The 18,325-nt window shown below is 45.9% G+C and overlaps 1 protein-coding gene across 5 annotated transcripts in view; it reads left to right on the top strand.

Moving 5' to 3' along the window:
• Nucleotides 1-18,325, top strand: part of fmnl3 (formin-like 3) — a 47,584-nt gene that overhangs the window by 9,773 nt on the left and 19,486 nt on the right. For 4 of the 5 annotated variants that reach the window (XM_020051638.3, XM_029124049.2, XM_013136333.4 and 1 more), the window contains exons 2-8: nucleotides 11,520-11,603; nucleotides 12,264-12,421; nucleotides 14,881-14,964; nucleotides 15,485-15,631; nucleotides 16,530-16,638; nucleotides 16,848-16,924; nucleotides 17,907-18,000. In XM_020051638.3, coding sequence (XP_019907197.2) covers nucleotides 11,520-11,603; nucleotides 12,264-12,421; nucleotides 14,881-14,964; nucleotides 15,485-15,631; nucleotides 16,530-16,638; nucleotides 16,848-16,924; nucleotides 17,907-18,000 — 753 coding nt within the window. The remainder of the gene's footprint in view (nucleotides 1-11,519; nucleotides 11,604-12,263; nucleotides 12,422-14,880; nucleotides 14,965-15,484; nucleotides 15,632-16,529; nucleotides 16,639-16,847; nucleotides 16,925-17,906; nucleotides 18,001-18,325) is intronic. The other variant, XM_029124050.2, reaches the window with a different exon arrangement.

Here is an 18,325-nt window from a genome sequence, read left to right as displayed (position 1 = left end):
CAGTGGATTATGGCTTTAACATTACATCCCAAATGGCTCACTGGTCACTGTGGAGTGTTCTACACTGGACCTCCTAGAACACTATATGGGCATTTGGGATTCAGCCCACGCCTTAAGAAACAGCTGTTTTGGATGTCTTCTTTGGGCCTTGAATGGACAATGGATAATGGCGTGATGGGGAACACTACCACTCAGAAAACATCAGTATCTGTGCGCTCACAAATTAAATAATCTTTCAGCAGTTCAAACTTTTCTCTCTCCTGTCTCACACCATTGCAGTCACCGGGCCACTTCTGCTTTCTCACTGTGTTTGAGAGTGTTGTTGAGGGTTTCCCCGGGTAACCAGTGAGTGACTCTCAAAGTGAGAGGTGACAAAACTAGGGAAATCTAGTTATTCATGTCACTTGTTTGAGGTTTCACTCCCAAATGGCACCCTAACCTTTGTAGTGCTCTACTTTTGACCACGATCCATAGGGCTCTGGTCAAAAGGAGTGAATGTGGCATTTGGGATTCAGACAGTATGCTTACATAGTCATAGTACCACGTCCAGGATTCGCATTTCTTTACTGACCAATTCTAGTAATTCTGTACTTGTTTCTTTTTCTATTCCCAGATGTCTTGCTGACTGACAGCCCTTGTAAAAAAGTCCTCAGGTCATCTTGGGGCATGTAGCTACACGTAGCAACTTTAGTGTCTTTTGTGTTCAATACTGTTATTTGGACGTTAGTTATATTCATTTACATACAATCTAGTCCTTCCAAATGTGGGTGAAATTCCAGAGGGCTTAGTTCAGAGACAATTCTCCTGGTTCTCAGTACTTTCCCTCCCAGCTCCAGGAGATCTGTAGCTAATACTTGGACTGACTGGGCAGAATGTTAGAAGAGCAGGCTGGCCATGACCTGACTTACTGAGGCATTCATCTACCTACATTCCTGACATGCCATGAGTATATCCTCTGGTCTTGGGCTTCCCTGTCTCAGCCTGGATGGACAGCCTGAGGGAAATAAACAGGACATCCGTCGTTACAAATGAAAGAATGAATACTTCATTTGGGATTCCTGACCGATTGTCGTGGCCCATGTTGTTTATGTTTCACATCAGAATCCTATTTCATTCCTCTGCTTCCTGTGTCAAAACAAATTCACAGGAAATATGTCATTAGTCGGTGAGCTAGTAGCCTTGCTTTGTCAGATGGGGGCATTTTAGGACATTGTTGTGTGATAAGGTCATTGATATGTTTTGGAAATTCAAAACATTTACCTCCTGTCAGATGGATGTGTGGTGAAGTGTTACCAAGCGGAAAAAACCTGGTTGAAATGACAACAATGCAACCAGTTAGATAGAATGTGATTGTACTTGCGTAATTTCAACCACTTTTGCCCATTCAGGAATGCCACCACTGCACTTCAGATGCCGCCTCGGGAATGCCACCGCTAAACTTCAGATGCCGGCTTGGGAATTTCAACACTGTACTTCAGATTCACTTCGAAGGCTTTCACATCTGGCTCCGACACTGTGACCTTGAGCCAACAGCTGTTTGTCTTCCATCGCAGTTCAAAACAAGCCTGGCTTCAAAGAACCCCATAATGATAATCGTCCTCAAACTCGACTCAGAGGGACCTGACAGGCGATCAGTTGCATATATCATTCTTCAAATGTCGTATCCAGACAGGAAAAATAAAAAATACATGAACACACTATAGTTTGAGGAGCGATGGTACCTCAGTGTTGTTTAAATTTGAAATTGTGGTTGGGCATCACAGCCCAAGCATAATGTCTGAATGATGTGTGTCGCAGACTGCCAGTGGAATGTCTAGACCATTTTGGGTCTCCATCAGCAAACAAGGACTGGTAGAGAACTTAGTCAAAGGTCACGGTCTGAGGGCCTAGAAGACCCAGGGGAGATGAGGGGGTTTTCAGGCCATGCTTCAGACCTGGGTTCAAATACTATTTACTATTACTCAAGGGTTTGTCAAACTCTAACAGTATTAAATATATTTTCTATAGTATTTGAACCCAGCTCTTGGGGTGTCAGGGGCATGTTAAGCCTGGCACCTGGGCTGGCTGGTAGACAGCAGGAAGGGCAGAGAGAAGCTGGCTGTGGGACAGACTCACACATCACACCACAGCCGTGAAATATTTTGTCTGGCTGCGTCAAAATGGTGTCGTTTTTCTTTTTTTTTTCTAACATCTCAGGGGACCACTGCTTCTGCAATTGTGTAGCATAGTGAAGTTTGTCCACTGTCTGAAGAGTCACAGATCAGTGACTCTTTCATTCCCCTTGATAATAACTGTTTTGCATTATATACACACAACACACTGCAGTATTTTGTATGTTCACTGGTTGTCATTACAGTACATGGTTTGGGACAGGGAGATGTTTTCATTCTCCTGGTCAAGAGTGCAGAACTGTCACTGGATTTATGCTAGCGTATATAAATGAACACCTCAGACTTATGTTAACACCTGAATCTAACTGCCTCTTTAAAAAACAAATTGTTGCTTTTGTCAACAAGAGCTACAAAGCCTAGGGAAAGGAAAGGGCCCTGTGTCACCCAGTCCACACTCCTCTCCAGATAGTCTTTCTCCACCTACCTTATCCTATCTCGTGTCGTCTTTCCTCCTCACGCTCCCCCTCTCACTTCCATCTCCTGTTTTGCTCTCTAATCTCTCTGTCCTTCCCCCCTTTTCTCTCTCTCTTCCTCTGTCCTCTAGCCCTTTCCTCTCTTTCTGGGCACCAGTAGTTCTCCCAGCTCTTTGTGCTGATGGTTCTAGCGATGCTACCCTTTGTTGTGATTGCCTGCTTCGGGTTACCTCATAAAGAGCCAAAAAGGATCAGATATCGGCCAGCAGAAAGGGGGGTAGTGTTTTCTCACACTCTTCTCTCCTCTCTCTCTTTCTCTCTCTCTTTTGCTCTGACTTTCTCTTCATTCAGTTAAACAGGACTTATACATGAGAGCACCAAAAGACAGGATCTTTTGAAAAACCCACAATTTCACAAGCGTGCAAATACACAGCACACTCAGCCCCCACCCCCCCAGCAAATACGTAATAACACCTACCAACTAAAAACAACACTTATTTACTCAAGACTGTTTACGTTACTGAAGAGCCAGGACGGTCTGCCCGTCCCCATGGCAACCGTGGTGACAGCTGAGGTTCCTGTCCCCTTTCATTGTACTTCACTCCCAGGGTGTGCGCGTGTGTGTGTCTCCTTTAGCTTGCTCCCAGGGTGAAGGACAGGACAGATAGTAGTGGTTTCAGTGATGTTAATGGGTAGAAGGCTGGTGGTGTAACCAGTGGCAGTGTTACTGTAGATGTCGCCGTTAATGGAATCTTGCCACACTGATTTCCATTACATGGAGTCGCATTGGCCCACCAATATTCCTCTGGGTCATTAGCATGGATCCAGCTGTATTTCAGGGGATTTGCCTGGCATACGGGCGACTGGAGGTTAAAGGAAGAGATGAAGGAGGAATCAAGAGAAAGGGGTGGCGTAATAGTTGTGAAGGAGAGAGGGCGGGGCAGAGGGTGTGACAGAGGGCGGGGCAGAGGGCGGGAGGCTGGCCTATCATTTCCTGAGGTGGGTACCGGCTCCTTCTCTCACTTGTTATTAAAGGGGAGGATCTTTTCTTAAGCCAAATCTAGACCACTCCAGTCACATTATCCTGTTTCGTCGTCCAAATTCAATAGATAGTTTGCTTTTTATAAGACATGCTCAGTAAAAAGGACTAAAGAAAATAAAGTTGCCCATGACTGCGCCATATTCATATTGTTTTCCTTGCCTCCTTTTGCCAGAGATACATAGCAAGAGTTCTTTTCCATCCTGACCAGATCATACCCTTTCATTAAACCGTTTCAAGCCTATCTCCTCCTCTCTTGTCCTCGGCATGGGCATAGAGGTTTTCTCTCTATGCCTACATTTGGTAAGTGTTCACAGACAAGGGTTTTTTCACAGTGAGAACCCACCAGTTGGGGAGCGCCTCATGCACGTGCAGTCTGCAGGGTTACACGGTCCCCTCTAGCTCAGTTGGTAGGGCAAGGCTCTGGTGGTGACAGGGTTCAATTCCTGGGCCCACCCACCAGCACGTGACTAGGGCTGAAATAAGTGCAGGAACTGCCAAATCCCACATTAGACTATGTTCATCAAAATGTATGTAATTCAAATAAGGCTTGCTCTTTTGCCTAAAAAAGGATAACCGGAACACTATTTGCCTAAAATTGGAAGTCCGGGAAACTGTTCTGGACCGTTCTGGCCCAAGTCAAGCACTGCCACCCATACATTGAAATGAATTTATGCATGGCTCCAAGTTGCTTTGGAGCAAAAGTGTTTGGAAAATGGCATGAATTATTTGTGATCATCGTCTGCAAACACTTCAACTGTCTGCTGGAGTCCCTGTCAGACTAGGACTCGGTCAGACGCGTTTAGTTTGTCGGGAGTGAGGTGTGTCTCTCTGGCTCACTGTCTGTGTCTGCGCAGCCACAAGGTAAATGATCTCCTCCATTCCACTCTCCTTCCTCTCTTTAGGAAGAGTGATGACAACATCTGGCGTCTGCAGCATATTAACTGGTAGACAGAGGACGAAGTTGCAAGCCCCCCATCCGCTGGATTTGTTACCAGCATGCTTTCAGTCTAGTAGAAAGGTTATTAGACTTTCTTTCGGAGAGGAAATCTTCACTTGATTTAATCAGTTTGGCACTGCGACTGGGATCCACATTGTGTCCGTTTTGAAGATTGACAACATGCTCAGCCTATGGATGACCACAATGTCAATAAAACACAGGGATGGTCACACCCACTCTGTTTGCTTGCTTAGTCAGTACCTAATAAGAACATTCAGTTTGCGGTAACTGGGTTGGCTCACACAATGCTTCTACTCTGCCTGCTTTGCAGGTGATAAACTGAACTTATGAGAATAACATGCCTCGTCAGAATGAGAATAACATGTCCCGTCAGTATGACAATAACTTGCCCCGTCAGTATGACAATAACATGCCTCGTCAGTATGAGAATAACATGTCCCGTCAGTATGACAATAACATGTCCCGTCAGTATGACAATAACATGCCTCGTCAGTATGAGAATAACATGCCCCGTCAGTATGACAATAACATGTCCCGTCAGTATGACAATAACATGCCTCGTCAGTATGAGAATAACATGTCCCGTCAGTATGACAATAACATGTCCCGTCAGTATGACAATAACATGCCTTGTCAGTATGAGAATAACATGCCCCGTCAGTATGACAATAACATGTCCCGTCAGTATGACAATAACATGCCTCGTCAGTATGACAATAACACGCTTCGTCATTATGGGAATAAAATGTGAGCACAATGACTTTATGGATATATTAGGGACAAAGGACACATTAGTACCAGGTGTAAACAGGGCTTCTGGCAGAGCACTGCCCAGCTCGCCTGTCTCTAATGGCCCACATATTTATTCTCTCTCTCTTTCTTGCCCTCTCTTTCTCAACTTCCTCCCTCTTTAAACTCGCTTGTTATTTCATCCAATGAGCCCACCACCCCTTCATTTACTCTTTACAACCCCTTCTGTGTGAGCATTTGATTTGTGCACGCATGTGTGAGACAGAGAGAGCATGCGAGACACAGACACAGGCAAGGGAAAGCAAGAACGCGAATTTGTGATTCTGTCTGATGAGTTCACTGGCTGGTGGTCAAAGTTTGGCCGAATTGTCAGGCACCATGACCTTACCCCAAACATTAGCCTATAGACTGAAAAAGAATATACTTCTGCTGCCTTTCCTCAGGGCTAAGGGCATTTCACAAGGCATTGGCAAGGCAATCCCAAACAGGTCTGGGACCAGGTTTAGAGTGATTGTTGGGAATCTGGATGGTGTCATAAGTGTGTGCTTCACAGGGTCAAGGTTTGGGGTAGATGTTGTCCTTGCCCACTGCCTATTCTACAGTGATATGCAATCGGAAAAAAATTGCTGAAATGTCAAAGGATGGGAATGGCACTTACTAAATACAGAGAACACAAAGGTGTCCTTTGTCAGGCCCATCAGTCTCAGGTCCAAGAAAGAGCGTAGCTGGGGCTGGTGTAGTGGGCAGCATGCAACAATGGCTAGCGCAACACATTTTTGGAGTTTCTTTCTGTATCACTGGGTTTTTCCAAAACAGTCAAGATAGCTGTGACTCGGTTTTATAGTATTATTTGAGAAATTTAAAATAGGACAGATTTCTATACTTTCTTCAGTTTATTTTTGTAGACACAGGAGGTAGGAAGTGGGATCCACATTTTCTATGTTTTGAAGATTCATAACTTGGTCAGTCTAAGGATTTAAAACAGATGGATATTCCTACCCACTATGTTTACTTGCTTAGAAAGTACTTAATAAGTACATTCGGTTTGCTATAACTTCCAAATTGACATGGGTTTAGCCCCAAAATGGAGCTATTTATGCAGCTTGTTTGTGTTTGAGAGTATTCCACAGATATCTTGGTAACAATAAACAGAGGTCTGATATCTTGGCACCAACCAGAAACACAATCCAACCAAACAAACCAGACGTCCTCCAGCTCCAGGAATACACAGCTCTATTTTTGTGTTATTTTTGTCAAATGTGGGACTATGGGAGGAAGCACTGTTGATAGGACCATAGAACCGAACGGTCTGTTGTGTGAGACTACGGTTGTGTCCCAAATGGCCTACTACTCCTGACTTAAGAAAGAGGTTGCCATTTGGACCTGTGGAAAAGTTTTGCGCAGTACAGTATATCTGTCCTGTTATCTCCCTGAATGTGTTGGATCTGTGGGAAAGTAGCTTGACAGACATCCTGCAGGTCCTCCATGTTCGTCTCTGGTTGCTCCAAGGTCCACGCTACGACACATTCTTGGAAATTCTTTCCGCATCCCAGTAATTTCCCTTGTTCCAAAACAATCAGAAGAGCTGCGACTCGGGCGAAATTGTATAATTTCACAGATCTAAAAAAGAACCGCTTTCTTGACACTTTCCTTGGGTTCTTCTTGTAGAGCCCAGGAAGTAGGAAGTGAAATTAAGTTATCTAAATTGGGTTATGTTGCTCCAATTATCCAAATCTACCTCCAGGGGAAACATCCTCTGTCTGTCTGCGTTGCCATTGGAGGGGTCTGGAGACAGTAGAGATGCTGTTGTGGTCACGTAGTCGTGTTCCTCTAGTCCTGGTTTTAAAACAACACCGCTGCAGAACCCAGGTCAGGGGAGGCTGGCGTGAGTTGGATGGTTCCGGATCATGTCTGGAATGGAGTCGGGGGAAATGTTAAACAACACATCAAACTTGTGGTTTCCATGCGATTGATTCTTTTCCATTGACATTCTTGATTATGAAACCACAAAACACACGCACACACACACACACACATACACAGGCCTCCAGGCTGGAACAGTTAGGGGAGATATAAGCAAAACCTTTGTGTAGAGCAGAACCTGTATGTAGAGCAGAACCTGTGTGTGGAGCAGAACCTGTATGTAGAGCAGAACCTGTATGTAGAGCAGAACCTGTGTGTGAAGCAGAACCTGTGTGTGGAGCAGAACCTGAATGTAGAGACGAACCTGTGTTTGGAGCAGAATCTGTATGTAGAACAGATCCTGTTTGTAGAGCAGAACCTGTATGTAGAGCAGAACCTGTGTTTGGAGAATAATCTGTATGTAGAGCAGAATCTGTGTGTGGTGCAGAACCTGTATGTAGAGCAGAACCTGTATGTAGAGCAGAACCTGTGTGTGAAGCAGAACCTGTGTGTGGAGCAGAACCTGTATGTAGAGCAGAACCTGTGTTTGGAGCAGAATCTGTGTGTGAAGCAGAACCTGTGTGTGGAGCAGAACCTGTATGTAGAGCAGAACCTGTGTTTGGAGCAGAATCTGTATGTAGAACAGATCCTGTTTGTAGAGCAGAACCTGTATGTAGAGCAGAACCTGTGTGTGAAGCAGAACCTGTGTGTGGAGCAGAACCTGTATGTAGAGCAGAACCTGTGTTTGGAGCAGAATTTGTGTGTGAAGCAGAACCTGTGTGTGGAGCAGAACCTGTATGTAGAGCAGAACCTGTGTTTGGAGCAGAATCTGTATGTAGAACAGATCCTGTTTGTAGAGCAGAACCTGTATGTAGAGCAGAACCTGTGTTTGGAGAAGAACCTGTATGTAGAGCAGAACCTGTGTTTGGAGAAGAACCTGTATGTAGAGCAGATCCTGTTTGTAGAGCAGAACCTGTATGTAGAGCAGAACCTGTGTATAGCAGAACTTGTGTGTGGAGCAGAACCTGTGTATTGAGCAGAACCTGTATGTAGAGCAAAACCTGTGTTTGGAGCCGAACCTGTGTTTGGAGCAGAACCTGTGTTTGGAGCAGAACCAGTATGTAGAGCAGATCCTGTTTGTAGATCAGAACCTGTGTAGAGCAGAACCTGTGTTTGGAGCAAAACCTGTGTTTGGAGCAGAACCTGTATGTAGAGCAGAACATGTGTAAAGCAGAACCTGTGTAGAGCAGAACCTGTGTGTAGAGCAGAACCTGTGTTTGGAACAGAACCTGTGTGTAGAGCAAACTATGTAGAACCTCTGTTCTACATAGTTAGCTGAGGCCCAGGAGCTAATCAGGATAATTTAGCCTGGTCCCTAATCTGGTCCCTGTGCTGCTTTCTCATTGTAACAAAGATCTTTGATAAAGATTATTTGAACATACATATATATTTTTTTTTTCCTTATTATTATTCATGGCTGCTTTATTTGTATTGACGGCATGTGACGATATATACATTGGAATGTGACTGGAACACCTACGGTATTTACATTGATACAGAGTCAGACTGGATGCTCCACTGAGGCCCACACAGGAAATACTGAGCTGCAAAGACCGTTTAGTACCAGTGTATCTTTTAAGAAACTGCCAGAAATCAAGTCACTCTACAGTGCTGGTGGTAACCCACAAGTGTCATCAGCTTTATTTGTTATTGTCAGACAGTCGGAACTATTTCACGTTCTGTAGTACTGTTGAATATCAGACTGTTTTTGTTAATCTCCCACTCTGTTTCTGACATTTGGAATAAATGAGAGGCAGCTGACACATCAACAAACCCCCAGGGTGTAACCTTCTGAGGGAAGCAGAGAGAAAAATAGAGTGAGAGAGTGTGTGTGTGTGGGGGGGGGGGTTGAGAGAGAGGGAGATTGGGAGAGTAAGTGAGGGTGAGAAACTGTGTGGTAGGTAACATTCTCCTCCTAGTGAGTGAAGAGGGCGAGGAGGAGAGAGATCATTTATAGCAAATTTGTACCCATTATAAACAGAACGCATTCCTAGTATAATTCTGGACATCTGGAATGCTGAGCGTCTGTATTTTCTCTGTGTGTTTTGGAAGGCACACAGCGAGTCCGCGTCACAAATAGCACTCTCCCGTTCACAGTGCCCTGCTTTTGACCAGAGCTGTGCACTTTATAAAGGAAATAGGGTGCCATTTGGAAGGCACTGTCTTGTCAAATATCCCTAATGTAACAGATTCTCACTGATCTCTCCAGTGCAATCATTCAAAGCCAAAAGCCCAATATAGTCCCCCCAGAGACTGTTTTTGATGGTCAAATAATTGTTCATAGTTTTTAAAGTCATCTTTTGCACATGGCTGGTATGCTTAAATATTTACAGTTATTTTCAGAAAGTTCAACAGGTTCTTTGTAAATGTTCAAAGGATCTGTGGCGACTGTATCCTCCCGTCAGTGCAGTTTCAGTTTAGACCACAAAGGCCATAAAATGTAGAGTTGAGCTGCTCTGTGCTTCGCTGCGTGGGCAACCCTGTAGCCCCGGCGTACGTCTCCTGGACTAAACCCACCATTGGCAGTGCGCGGCGACATTCCACCCGGTCGTCCATCCACGGAGGTGATTCAGTCAGGCCTCCTCGGCAGTACGGCACCGAACAGAGGCAGCGGGCCGCGCTCCTCATCCGTCCCCTCGGAGAGTCGGTCCGACATGATTCATGCTGCCGATGGAAAGACCCGACCGCCTCACCGCCGAACACTGGAAACTAAATAAAAAAATACACGTTACGTGATATTCCATTGCTATGAATCATCAGCGGAATAGGGAAAGCATGGGAAATGTCTCTGATGATACTGCACATGCTGGTACCCGGTACATGATCACAGTTCAAAGTTTGCATCAGACAGAACAGATTTACTTTCTGTCTCCGAGACTACATTTGGTGGGAATAAAGAAATCGAATGTGGTTTTGATTCGTTGGTGCGTGATGTGTGCCTTAGTTTAACAACTCTGAATTCTGCAAAAACATCTGAACGCCGACATACTGTCTCCTGCTTTCCTTCTCAGACTTTCCTCTCCAGTGCTTGTTGTCATTTTGACTTTACCATAAAATGGACATAATACCAGGAGTGATAGTTAAAGAAAACTTACAGGTATTCCATTTGTCCAGGGTGTTGTAAAGAGGAGGTGGGAGGGGCTCTCCAGGGGGAAATGAATTGAGAAAGAGCCTGTGTGTTGGGGTAGAAGCCGGCTGAGGCCAGGGGTGACTTATAGCTCGGGGTCACAGGTCAAGCTGAACGCGGCGGTTTGTGGTGTGTGCGCACGCTTGTGTGACTGTGTGTGTTTTAGCTGCAGGGTTCTGTTGATGTGGGATGTAAAGTGACGAGTTCTGCAGGGTCTGAGCCTGACCAATCCTTGATGTGGTGGCGAGTAGAGGAGCTAGCTTTAGCCAACAACCTTGTATTTTTTTCACTTCCTGGTGTACATTTCAGAGTTGACCCCTGACCTCAGTTTATGGTCTCATGAGTCAGTCTTCACCCTGAGGCTGAGGCCCAGGAAATGTAGTATATATTCTGGAACACCCAGCGGCCTGTGTTAATGTTCAAGGTGGAGGACAGTAAATAGCAGACATGAAATGGCTTCCTTGAGATCTAAAACAGCAAATTAGAATACAGCAATTATGTTGAATGACCTAATTTGAGTCAAAGTAGTAAACCTGGGCTGTTGCCCGCCCTGTTGCTCTCAGGTTGTTGCTTTTTATTGCTGGGTAAGTGATAGTAATAATGTTGTAATAATAGCTATTCTCTGCCTGATGGACAGACAGAACGGCTGTAGGCGGTATCCTGTGGTTAAAAAGTGCAGTGTTGTCTGACTGAATGTTTCAACCACTCCCAAACGGCACTGTGTCCTGTGTGACCGGTCCACTTTTTCCGGCAAGAAGTAGTGTGCCATTTAGGACACGCGGAGGCTTGGATGAGCTTATGAAACAGGATGCTAGAAGTCAACACAGTATGTGAGGTCACAGGCCTGTGTCACTGCCCGAGTGTAGGGAGAGTAGGTGTTGAGCCACTCGAATGTCAGCTCCAGCAGGGTCGACCAGTCTCCAGACACTAAACCTGCCACAAAAATAAACAAACTGAAACATGGTTATCAGCCCTGGAACTGTCATGATACTAGGAATTATGATAACTTTTATAATGAATGATTCTCCAGTGCTGTTTTCATAGATAATGCATTTCGGGTGTGATTGATGAAATCTTGTCCATGTCATGTTTTCAGAATTCCATGAACCTTCCGCCGGACAAAGCCAGACTCCTCAGACAGTATGATAATGAGAAGAAATGGGACCTCATCTGTGACCAGGTACAATTCAATAGCAAATTCTACCACACGTTACTACAACACTGCAAAAAAGACAATTTAACTCTTTTCGAGGAGATTTTTGCTTGAAATAAGTGAAATCTGCCAACGGAACAAGACAAATTACACGCTATTTCAGACGATTTACACAACATATATGTTCTAGCTTGCTAAGAAAAATATGCCTTATTTTAAGGATGGTAGGGTTTTTAACATGAAAATAAGACAAATATACTTGATAAGCCATATCTTTTTTGCAGTCAAGTAAACAAGCCCAGACCCAGACCATCCACTGATCCACAAAAAACTCCAAAAAACAAACTTCGGAGCTAAAGTTAGAAATACCAACCATGTATTGTGGCTTTTAAAGGCAACGTCACTACATTCACGGATAGCCTGTTCACATTTAATAGCGGCATGTGTCGGCTCAGCCGGGAATTGCTGCCGTGGCAATGATCCACCATCGGACTGAACTCTAGGTTAAATGAACTGACTGGTTGCTACCAGGGCAGCCCAGGCAACAGATGTCTGCATAGCATACTGAATGAAGACACTATGTAAACACTACATTTGTGGGTCTGAATGAATCCCAGGCATTTACTATGCAACACTCACTCTGTATCCCCCCCCCCCCCCCCCCCCCCCAACGGTGTGTTATGCTAGGAACGGTTTCAGGTGAAGAACCCTCCACACACCTACATCTCCAAGCTACGGAGCTATCTGGACCCGGGGGTCACCCGCAAGAAGTTCCGAAGGCGGGTCCAGGAATCCACTAAGGTTCTGAGGGAACTGGAGATATCGCTGAGGACCAATCACATAGGGTGATGTTCCGTTCGCTTCCCTCTACCCTTTCCTCCGCTCCAGCTAGTCAGAGAAGTTCACCGACCTCAGTGTCCCTTGAACCCTAACCCTAACCCTAACCCAGAGGAGTGTGAGACTGACGTAACTGCTACTAGGAACACACTGTAGGGCAGTGATGTCGCACCTGGAATGGGGAAAGCTAAAACTATAACGGCTTCTAGTGAAAGTCAGAGGGGAAATTAACTCAAACAGCTACATTATCGTCCCCCCTTGAAGAAAGACCGTTTTAGCTCTGCCTGTCTCTCTTCCTGCCAAAGCAACTTACAGCCCCCCCCCATGCCCACATCTCTCCTTATTCCTATTGTTCTGTCCTGCCACCCTCCCTAGCACAGCAGCCCTAGCTCCTAGTGGAGTCTTTCTCTTCACAATGCCCAGATGGTAGTCATTGCATTGTGCTGTGAGGAAAAGCGTTGTTCACTCCCCCATAACATAGTGGAAGTCAGGAAGCTTTGTTGTGTACGCCAGAGGGACAGGAAGCATGGCCGACCAACAATGAATCCCGAAGAAACACACACAAAGGGGCTGGGTCCAAACTGCTGTATGACTTGTTTGTCCTCTTATCAGAAACGATTGCTTTTTAGTACTTTTTTGGGTGCAGAGTTTTGTCCTCAGTTATTTTATTTATTTTTTATTAATATTGTTGCATTAGACTTTCAACATTCATCCGGAGTAATTTACACTAGAGTGCATTCATATTTCAATGTAATACATGATATGTCCCTCTTAGCTATCCTAAAATGAATACACCAACTGTCTTGCAAAAGTCTTGCTACGTAAGAGCATCTTCTCCAAAATATTTTTTTAATATTTTAAACACTGATGTTACACTCCTGTACTGACAATTTTTTACTTTTCCTGTGCATATGTGTCATTTGCATAATTAGCATGATCTTTATTTAGAAAAGTGTGAGAAATACCAGTACTATTTCTTTTTTGTAGCATTTTGCAGGGGTTTTCCCCCCAGTATTTTGAAACACCCACAACCCCCCAATGTGATAATTATATAGTGATTAAAACCCACTAATCTCTTTCATTAGTTCCCTTGACAATGAACATATAGGTCAGTGGTCCTGTCAAGCTCAGTTGTTAAGAGCGTGATCTTACAACCTCGGGGTGATGGGTTTGATTCCCATGGCGTACTCAGTTCAATTGTGTTTTACGTCATCAATAAATGTCTTTGTTCTAATGTCTTTCCTGAAATAGAGCAGGTTATTTTCAGACAGAGTCTGTAGTTTGGTCAGTCAGATGGAGTCAGTGGAACAAAAGTCCTGTTTATTTCACGTGTCCGAATCCTGGCCCCTCTCCGACAAATTATTCCTGAAATAGCATCTGTTTCGACAGGAAAAGACGGAAAGAGAGGGAGGGAGGGAGGGAGGGAGGGAGGGGGGAGGGAGGAAAGGGGGAGTTCAAAAGGAAACTGATGATTAAGCATGCCTCCCCCTTCCCCTCTACTCCCGTTCTGCCCAACATCTCACATCTTCTCTCCCTCTCCCTCTCTCTCTCTGCTCACCTTTCCCCCCTACCCTGGGCAGGGTACCTTCTTTCCTGTCTCACCCTTTGCTCTCCGCCATCTTGTTTTAACTAACAGCTCCCTGTTCCAGTAACCACCCGGACTCGCATGCTTGGGCTGTTTTGGAACCTTTTACCTGAAATGTCAGTATCCTGCAGTTTAGGGGGGGGGTGGGGGTCTAGGTCTTGGGGCTAAGTAGAAAGGCAGACTGAATATGACTGTCCGCAGCTCCAATCTGAGCCCAAACCTTTCTGTCTCTCTTTGACCCCCCCTCCCGCTGTCTTTCTGTCTGTTTGCCTGCCTGCCTGTCTTTCTCTCTCTGTCTGCCTGTTTGACTCTCAGTCATACTATATGCCTTCCACATTCTTTCTTGTCGCATTGGGAATTCTTTTGTTTGGACGTTCTTTTTCGTCTTTCCAGAAAACTGAAGTTAAATGGAGAGGAAATCTGAAGCCCTGCTCTCTCGCGTGTACTTTCCGTTGTTGCCTTGCCAAGTCCGTTCTCTGTCCATCAGGGATATGGGGGGTGGGGGGGGGGGACCCCATTCTGAGCAGACTTTAGTCCACAAGAGGTAGACTGAAATATGTTGGCCTTTATATCTTACAGGAATGTGGGTTGCTAGTGTGAGTAGTCCAGACGCAGTCTTTCCTTGTCCATGTCTCCTGCCTCTTACCCCTCATTATAAGAGCTGCTGTGCTTTTTCATGTATCGTAACGTAGAAACCGGACTTTTTCCTGATCGCGTCAGCTCAACAGAACTAACTATGGTCAAACACAGAGTTTTCTACTTATCTGGTCAGGTAGATGAAAAACGTTTTTGCCCTACAGAGTTATGATCCATATCGAGCAGCAATCCAGGCTGTGTCCTGAATATTGTGTCCTGCTAACCTCCCCTCTCCATGTCAACCAGGTGGGTCCGGGAGTTCCTCAACAATGAGAACCGAGGTCTGGACATCCTGGTGGAGTACCTCTCCTTCGCTCAGTGCGCTGTCATGTGAGTACATGTCTTTGGAAGAGTCTGGAGGGAGACAGCCACCAAGAGGTGTTGGCGCACACAGTCAGGGCTGGGGACCAACTGTTGGGTCTGTGTGAAGGTGCACGCTGGATGGAGAGTACTGAGAGTACTGTGTTCTGTTGGATTTGCCTGGGAGAGCTGCATGCTTGCCAGACAGAATGAGTGCTTAGATTTGACTGTGACCCACATCTCTGCGCTTCTCTTGTTGCCATGCTGGCATATAATGGACCGGGCCTGAATGGTAATGACTAAGCCTGTCAACTATGTATTGTTCTGAGCTTTACTGTGCACCTCTACTGTATACGTAAACATTGACCTCCTACCAAGCTGCATTTCTAACCTAGTCTAACTCAATCCATGTCTGCCAATCTGCCCATCTGTCGGTCTGTCTATGGAGTTGTTTTGGTCTTTGTGTCCGTCCATCTGTCATTCCTGTCGTTCTATGTATATTTCTGTCTTCATGTCTGTCCAACTGTCTGTCTATCCATCTACGGCCCAGGTTGAATTTTGAGTGTCTGGAGAATGGGGAGGAGACTTCCCTGGACAGGGCTAAGTCCTGGAGTAGGTCTATAGAGGATCTACACCAGAGCACCACACAGCCATTCTGCAACACGCTGGTCCGCTCAGCGCGCCAGTCTGTGCTCCGGTATGTATCGTCTGCTAACGTGTCGCTGCTGCTGCCTCCGCTGCATTAATGTGCCTCTAACCCGCCGGCCCTGGCGTATGTTAGCATGCTAGGTGGCAACGGAAAGGTACCGTATGTTAGCATGTCAGCTATTCCCCCATGGTGTTTGTTGATCTAGGTCTCTGGAGGTTGTAATAAGACTGATGAAGAGAGGTGGGGACCGTGTCGTCACTCCTGACCTCGTCACTGGTGTTTGTCGGTCAATGGTCAGGACGGTGGTGGCTTGGATAATCTTGCATCATGTATTTCCTTCCTGGTCGTCCTCTGTGCAGATGTGTTCCTCAGTCCGGGGCAGTTCTTCAGAGCTCCGCATGTAGGCCACCTGCCCCGCGATTATTTGTCTAGTGACCACATCATGCACATTGTGCAGGCCCGGGACGGAGATAAATGCAAGAAAACCTGCAGTCCTGCTCATAGAGAGAGAGAGGGAGAGAGAGAGAGAGAATGAAACAGAGACAGAAAGATGAGAGGATGTGAAGGAGAGACTATTTTGTGGCGCGCAGATGGGAAATGTGTGTCGTGCAGGAAACCGACATGCTCAGCTAGCACACGGGCCATCTCGGGTCCTTCCCTCAACATAGCTCTGTGACATACTTTGAGGAAGAGGCGTGCAACACAAACATTGTAGTCATGGCTGCCAGATACTGTGTGGAGCACCGACCAAAGAGCCATGAAACCTCACTTCCTGCTGTGGCAATATTGAAAAAAACAAGATATAAAGGTGAAGTGTTCTAAAATATAACACTGAGGCAGATTCATATCGCCACAGCATGAAGACATGCTCTGTGTGTTCAACCCGGAGGAAAAAGCTGTCTCTGATGCTGTCGTTGTTGTTGTTGCCCTATGTTCTCTGTTTTAGGTACGGCGTGGCGCCGAACAACAAAACCATTAAGAACTCGCGGCTTGTGAGCCAAAAGGACGACGTGCATGTTTGTATCATGTGCCTGCGGGCCATTATGAACTATCAGGTACTGACCATCAAAGTTGGCCCTGTCACCAAATGCATGGCACATCCACACATCCACATATCATCACATCCACATTTGCTCTAGAAAGGCATAGGAAACCTTTTCTGTTCACCGATGTTTCCTGCATGAGCCCATCACGGAGCTGTGTGGTGGGCTGTTCTAGAATCTGTGCTTGGGTTTGACCACATCCTGCTCTGTTTCCTCTGCAGTACGGCTTCAACCTGGTCATGTCCCATGAACACGCAGTCAATGAGATAGCCCTCAGTCTGAACAACAAGAACTCAAGGTGAGCAGAACACAAGGTCTCAGCCCTGCCTCCCCGACCTGAGAGTGTAGCCATGGCCAAAGATTTGCATACACACGTTCCCCATGCAGACCCGAGACAGGCCAGAGAGGCTCGCTAAGCATGTGACCCCGCATCAAAAACCCAAGGTTAGAACCCAGGCCTCCACCAGCTTCCCAGCTGGAGTGTGTTAAGGGTGGGTTCGGGGCGCAGGCCAGACAATAGGGGGAGCATTTGATCGGCCTGGCCAAGTGACACGCCTGTCATTCTCGACGGGGGCTCCCGTCGGCTTCCCTGTGAAGCCGGAAATGAGAACTAGAAAGCTGCATCTCATCCCGCGAAGGCCCTGTTCTGTATTCAGCCGACAGGGTCTGAGCAGGGCCGCTGGTCAAAAGTAGCACACTACCTAGGGAATAGGGTGATATTTGGGACCAAGGCATGTCCAAGAATACATTCAGGAATGTTTAGTACAGTGGGGGATTACCGGGGCCAAACCCAGGAGCCGGTCGCGTCATCATCAGCTCTTTCGGCGTGAACTCTGCTAGAGGCGTGACGAGGCCTTGCTCTCCTGTTCCCGTGTACGGGGGCGTGAAACATCAAAGTATGGATTATGGGTAACAGCTCCTACGCACATTGATGTGGCGGCGCTTTGGGATTACAAAGTGTTAGGGAACGTAAACTCGCAAAGACACAATCCATAACCCTAAACACTTGCTGAGATGAAAAGCGCGTGGCCGGGGGGCTATGCAAAACGAATGGACGGTAAGGGAAATAATGGGAAAGGGAAGTCGGTTTTTGGTTTTCCTTTAAGAAAAAGGGATTTGGTTGACGTTGAAGGAGTGTGAAGAGACGCACATGCTAAACAGTACACCATTGTTGTCTGAGGGGTATTTGAACCAGGTACGTCCATGATTCGAGGAGCTCTAACCCAGGCTTCCAGCCAGTATGCAGCGTAACTCTGTGAATCTGTTCTGTGTGTCTGCAGAACGAAAGCCCTGGTCCTGGAACTGCTGGCTGCCGTGTGTTTGGTCAGAGGAGGTCATGAGATAATCCTCTCTGCCTTCGACAACTTCAAAGAGGTCTGGTATTACCTTAGTATTTCCTTAATGTTACCTTATTATTAACCCTGTGTTATCTTAAAATAGGCTTAATATCATCTAGATATTACCTAAGAATTACCCTTATATTATCTTAGTATTACCAAAGTATTACCTTAATATTATCTTAATAATGACCATAGTGTTGAGCTCCCTAACAACCAAGCAAAACAAAAGGGAACAAAAATTTTTATCTCTGAGGGCCACTGGAAAAATAAATCGGTTTTAACAAATGCTGATGTAAAGCCTCCCCTCAAAGCTGACTTGCAACTAGTAAATGCGCCCTAACAAATATCCACCATGGATG

The sequence above is a fragment of the Esox lucius genome, chromosome 12 (genome assembly GCF_011004845.1).
Source record: "Esox lucius isolate fEsoLuc1 chromosome 12, fEsoLuc1.pri, whole genome shotgun sequence".
In the NCBI taxonomy this organism is placed as follows: Eukaryota; Metazoa; Chordata; class Actinopteri; order Esociformes; family Esocidae; genus Esox; species Esox lucius.
This window is presented reverse-complemented; position numbering and strand designations above follow the sequence as displayed.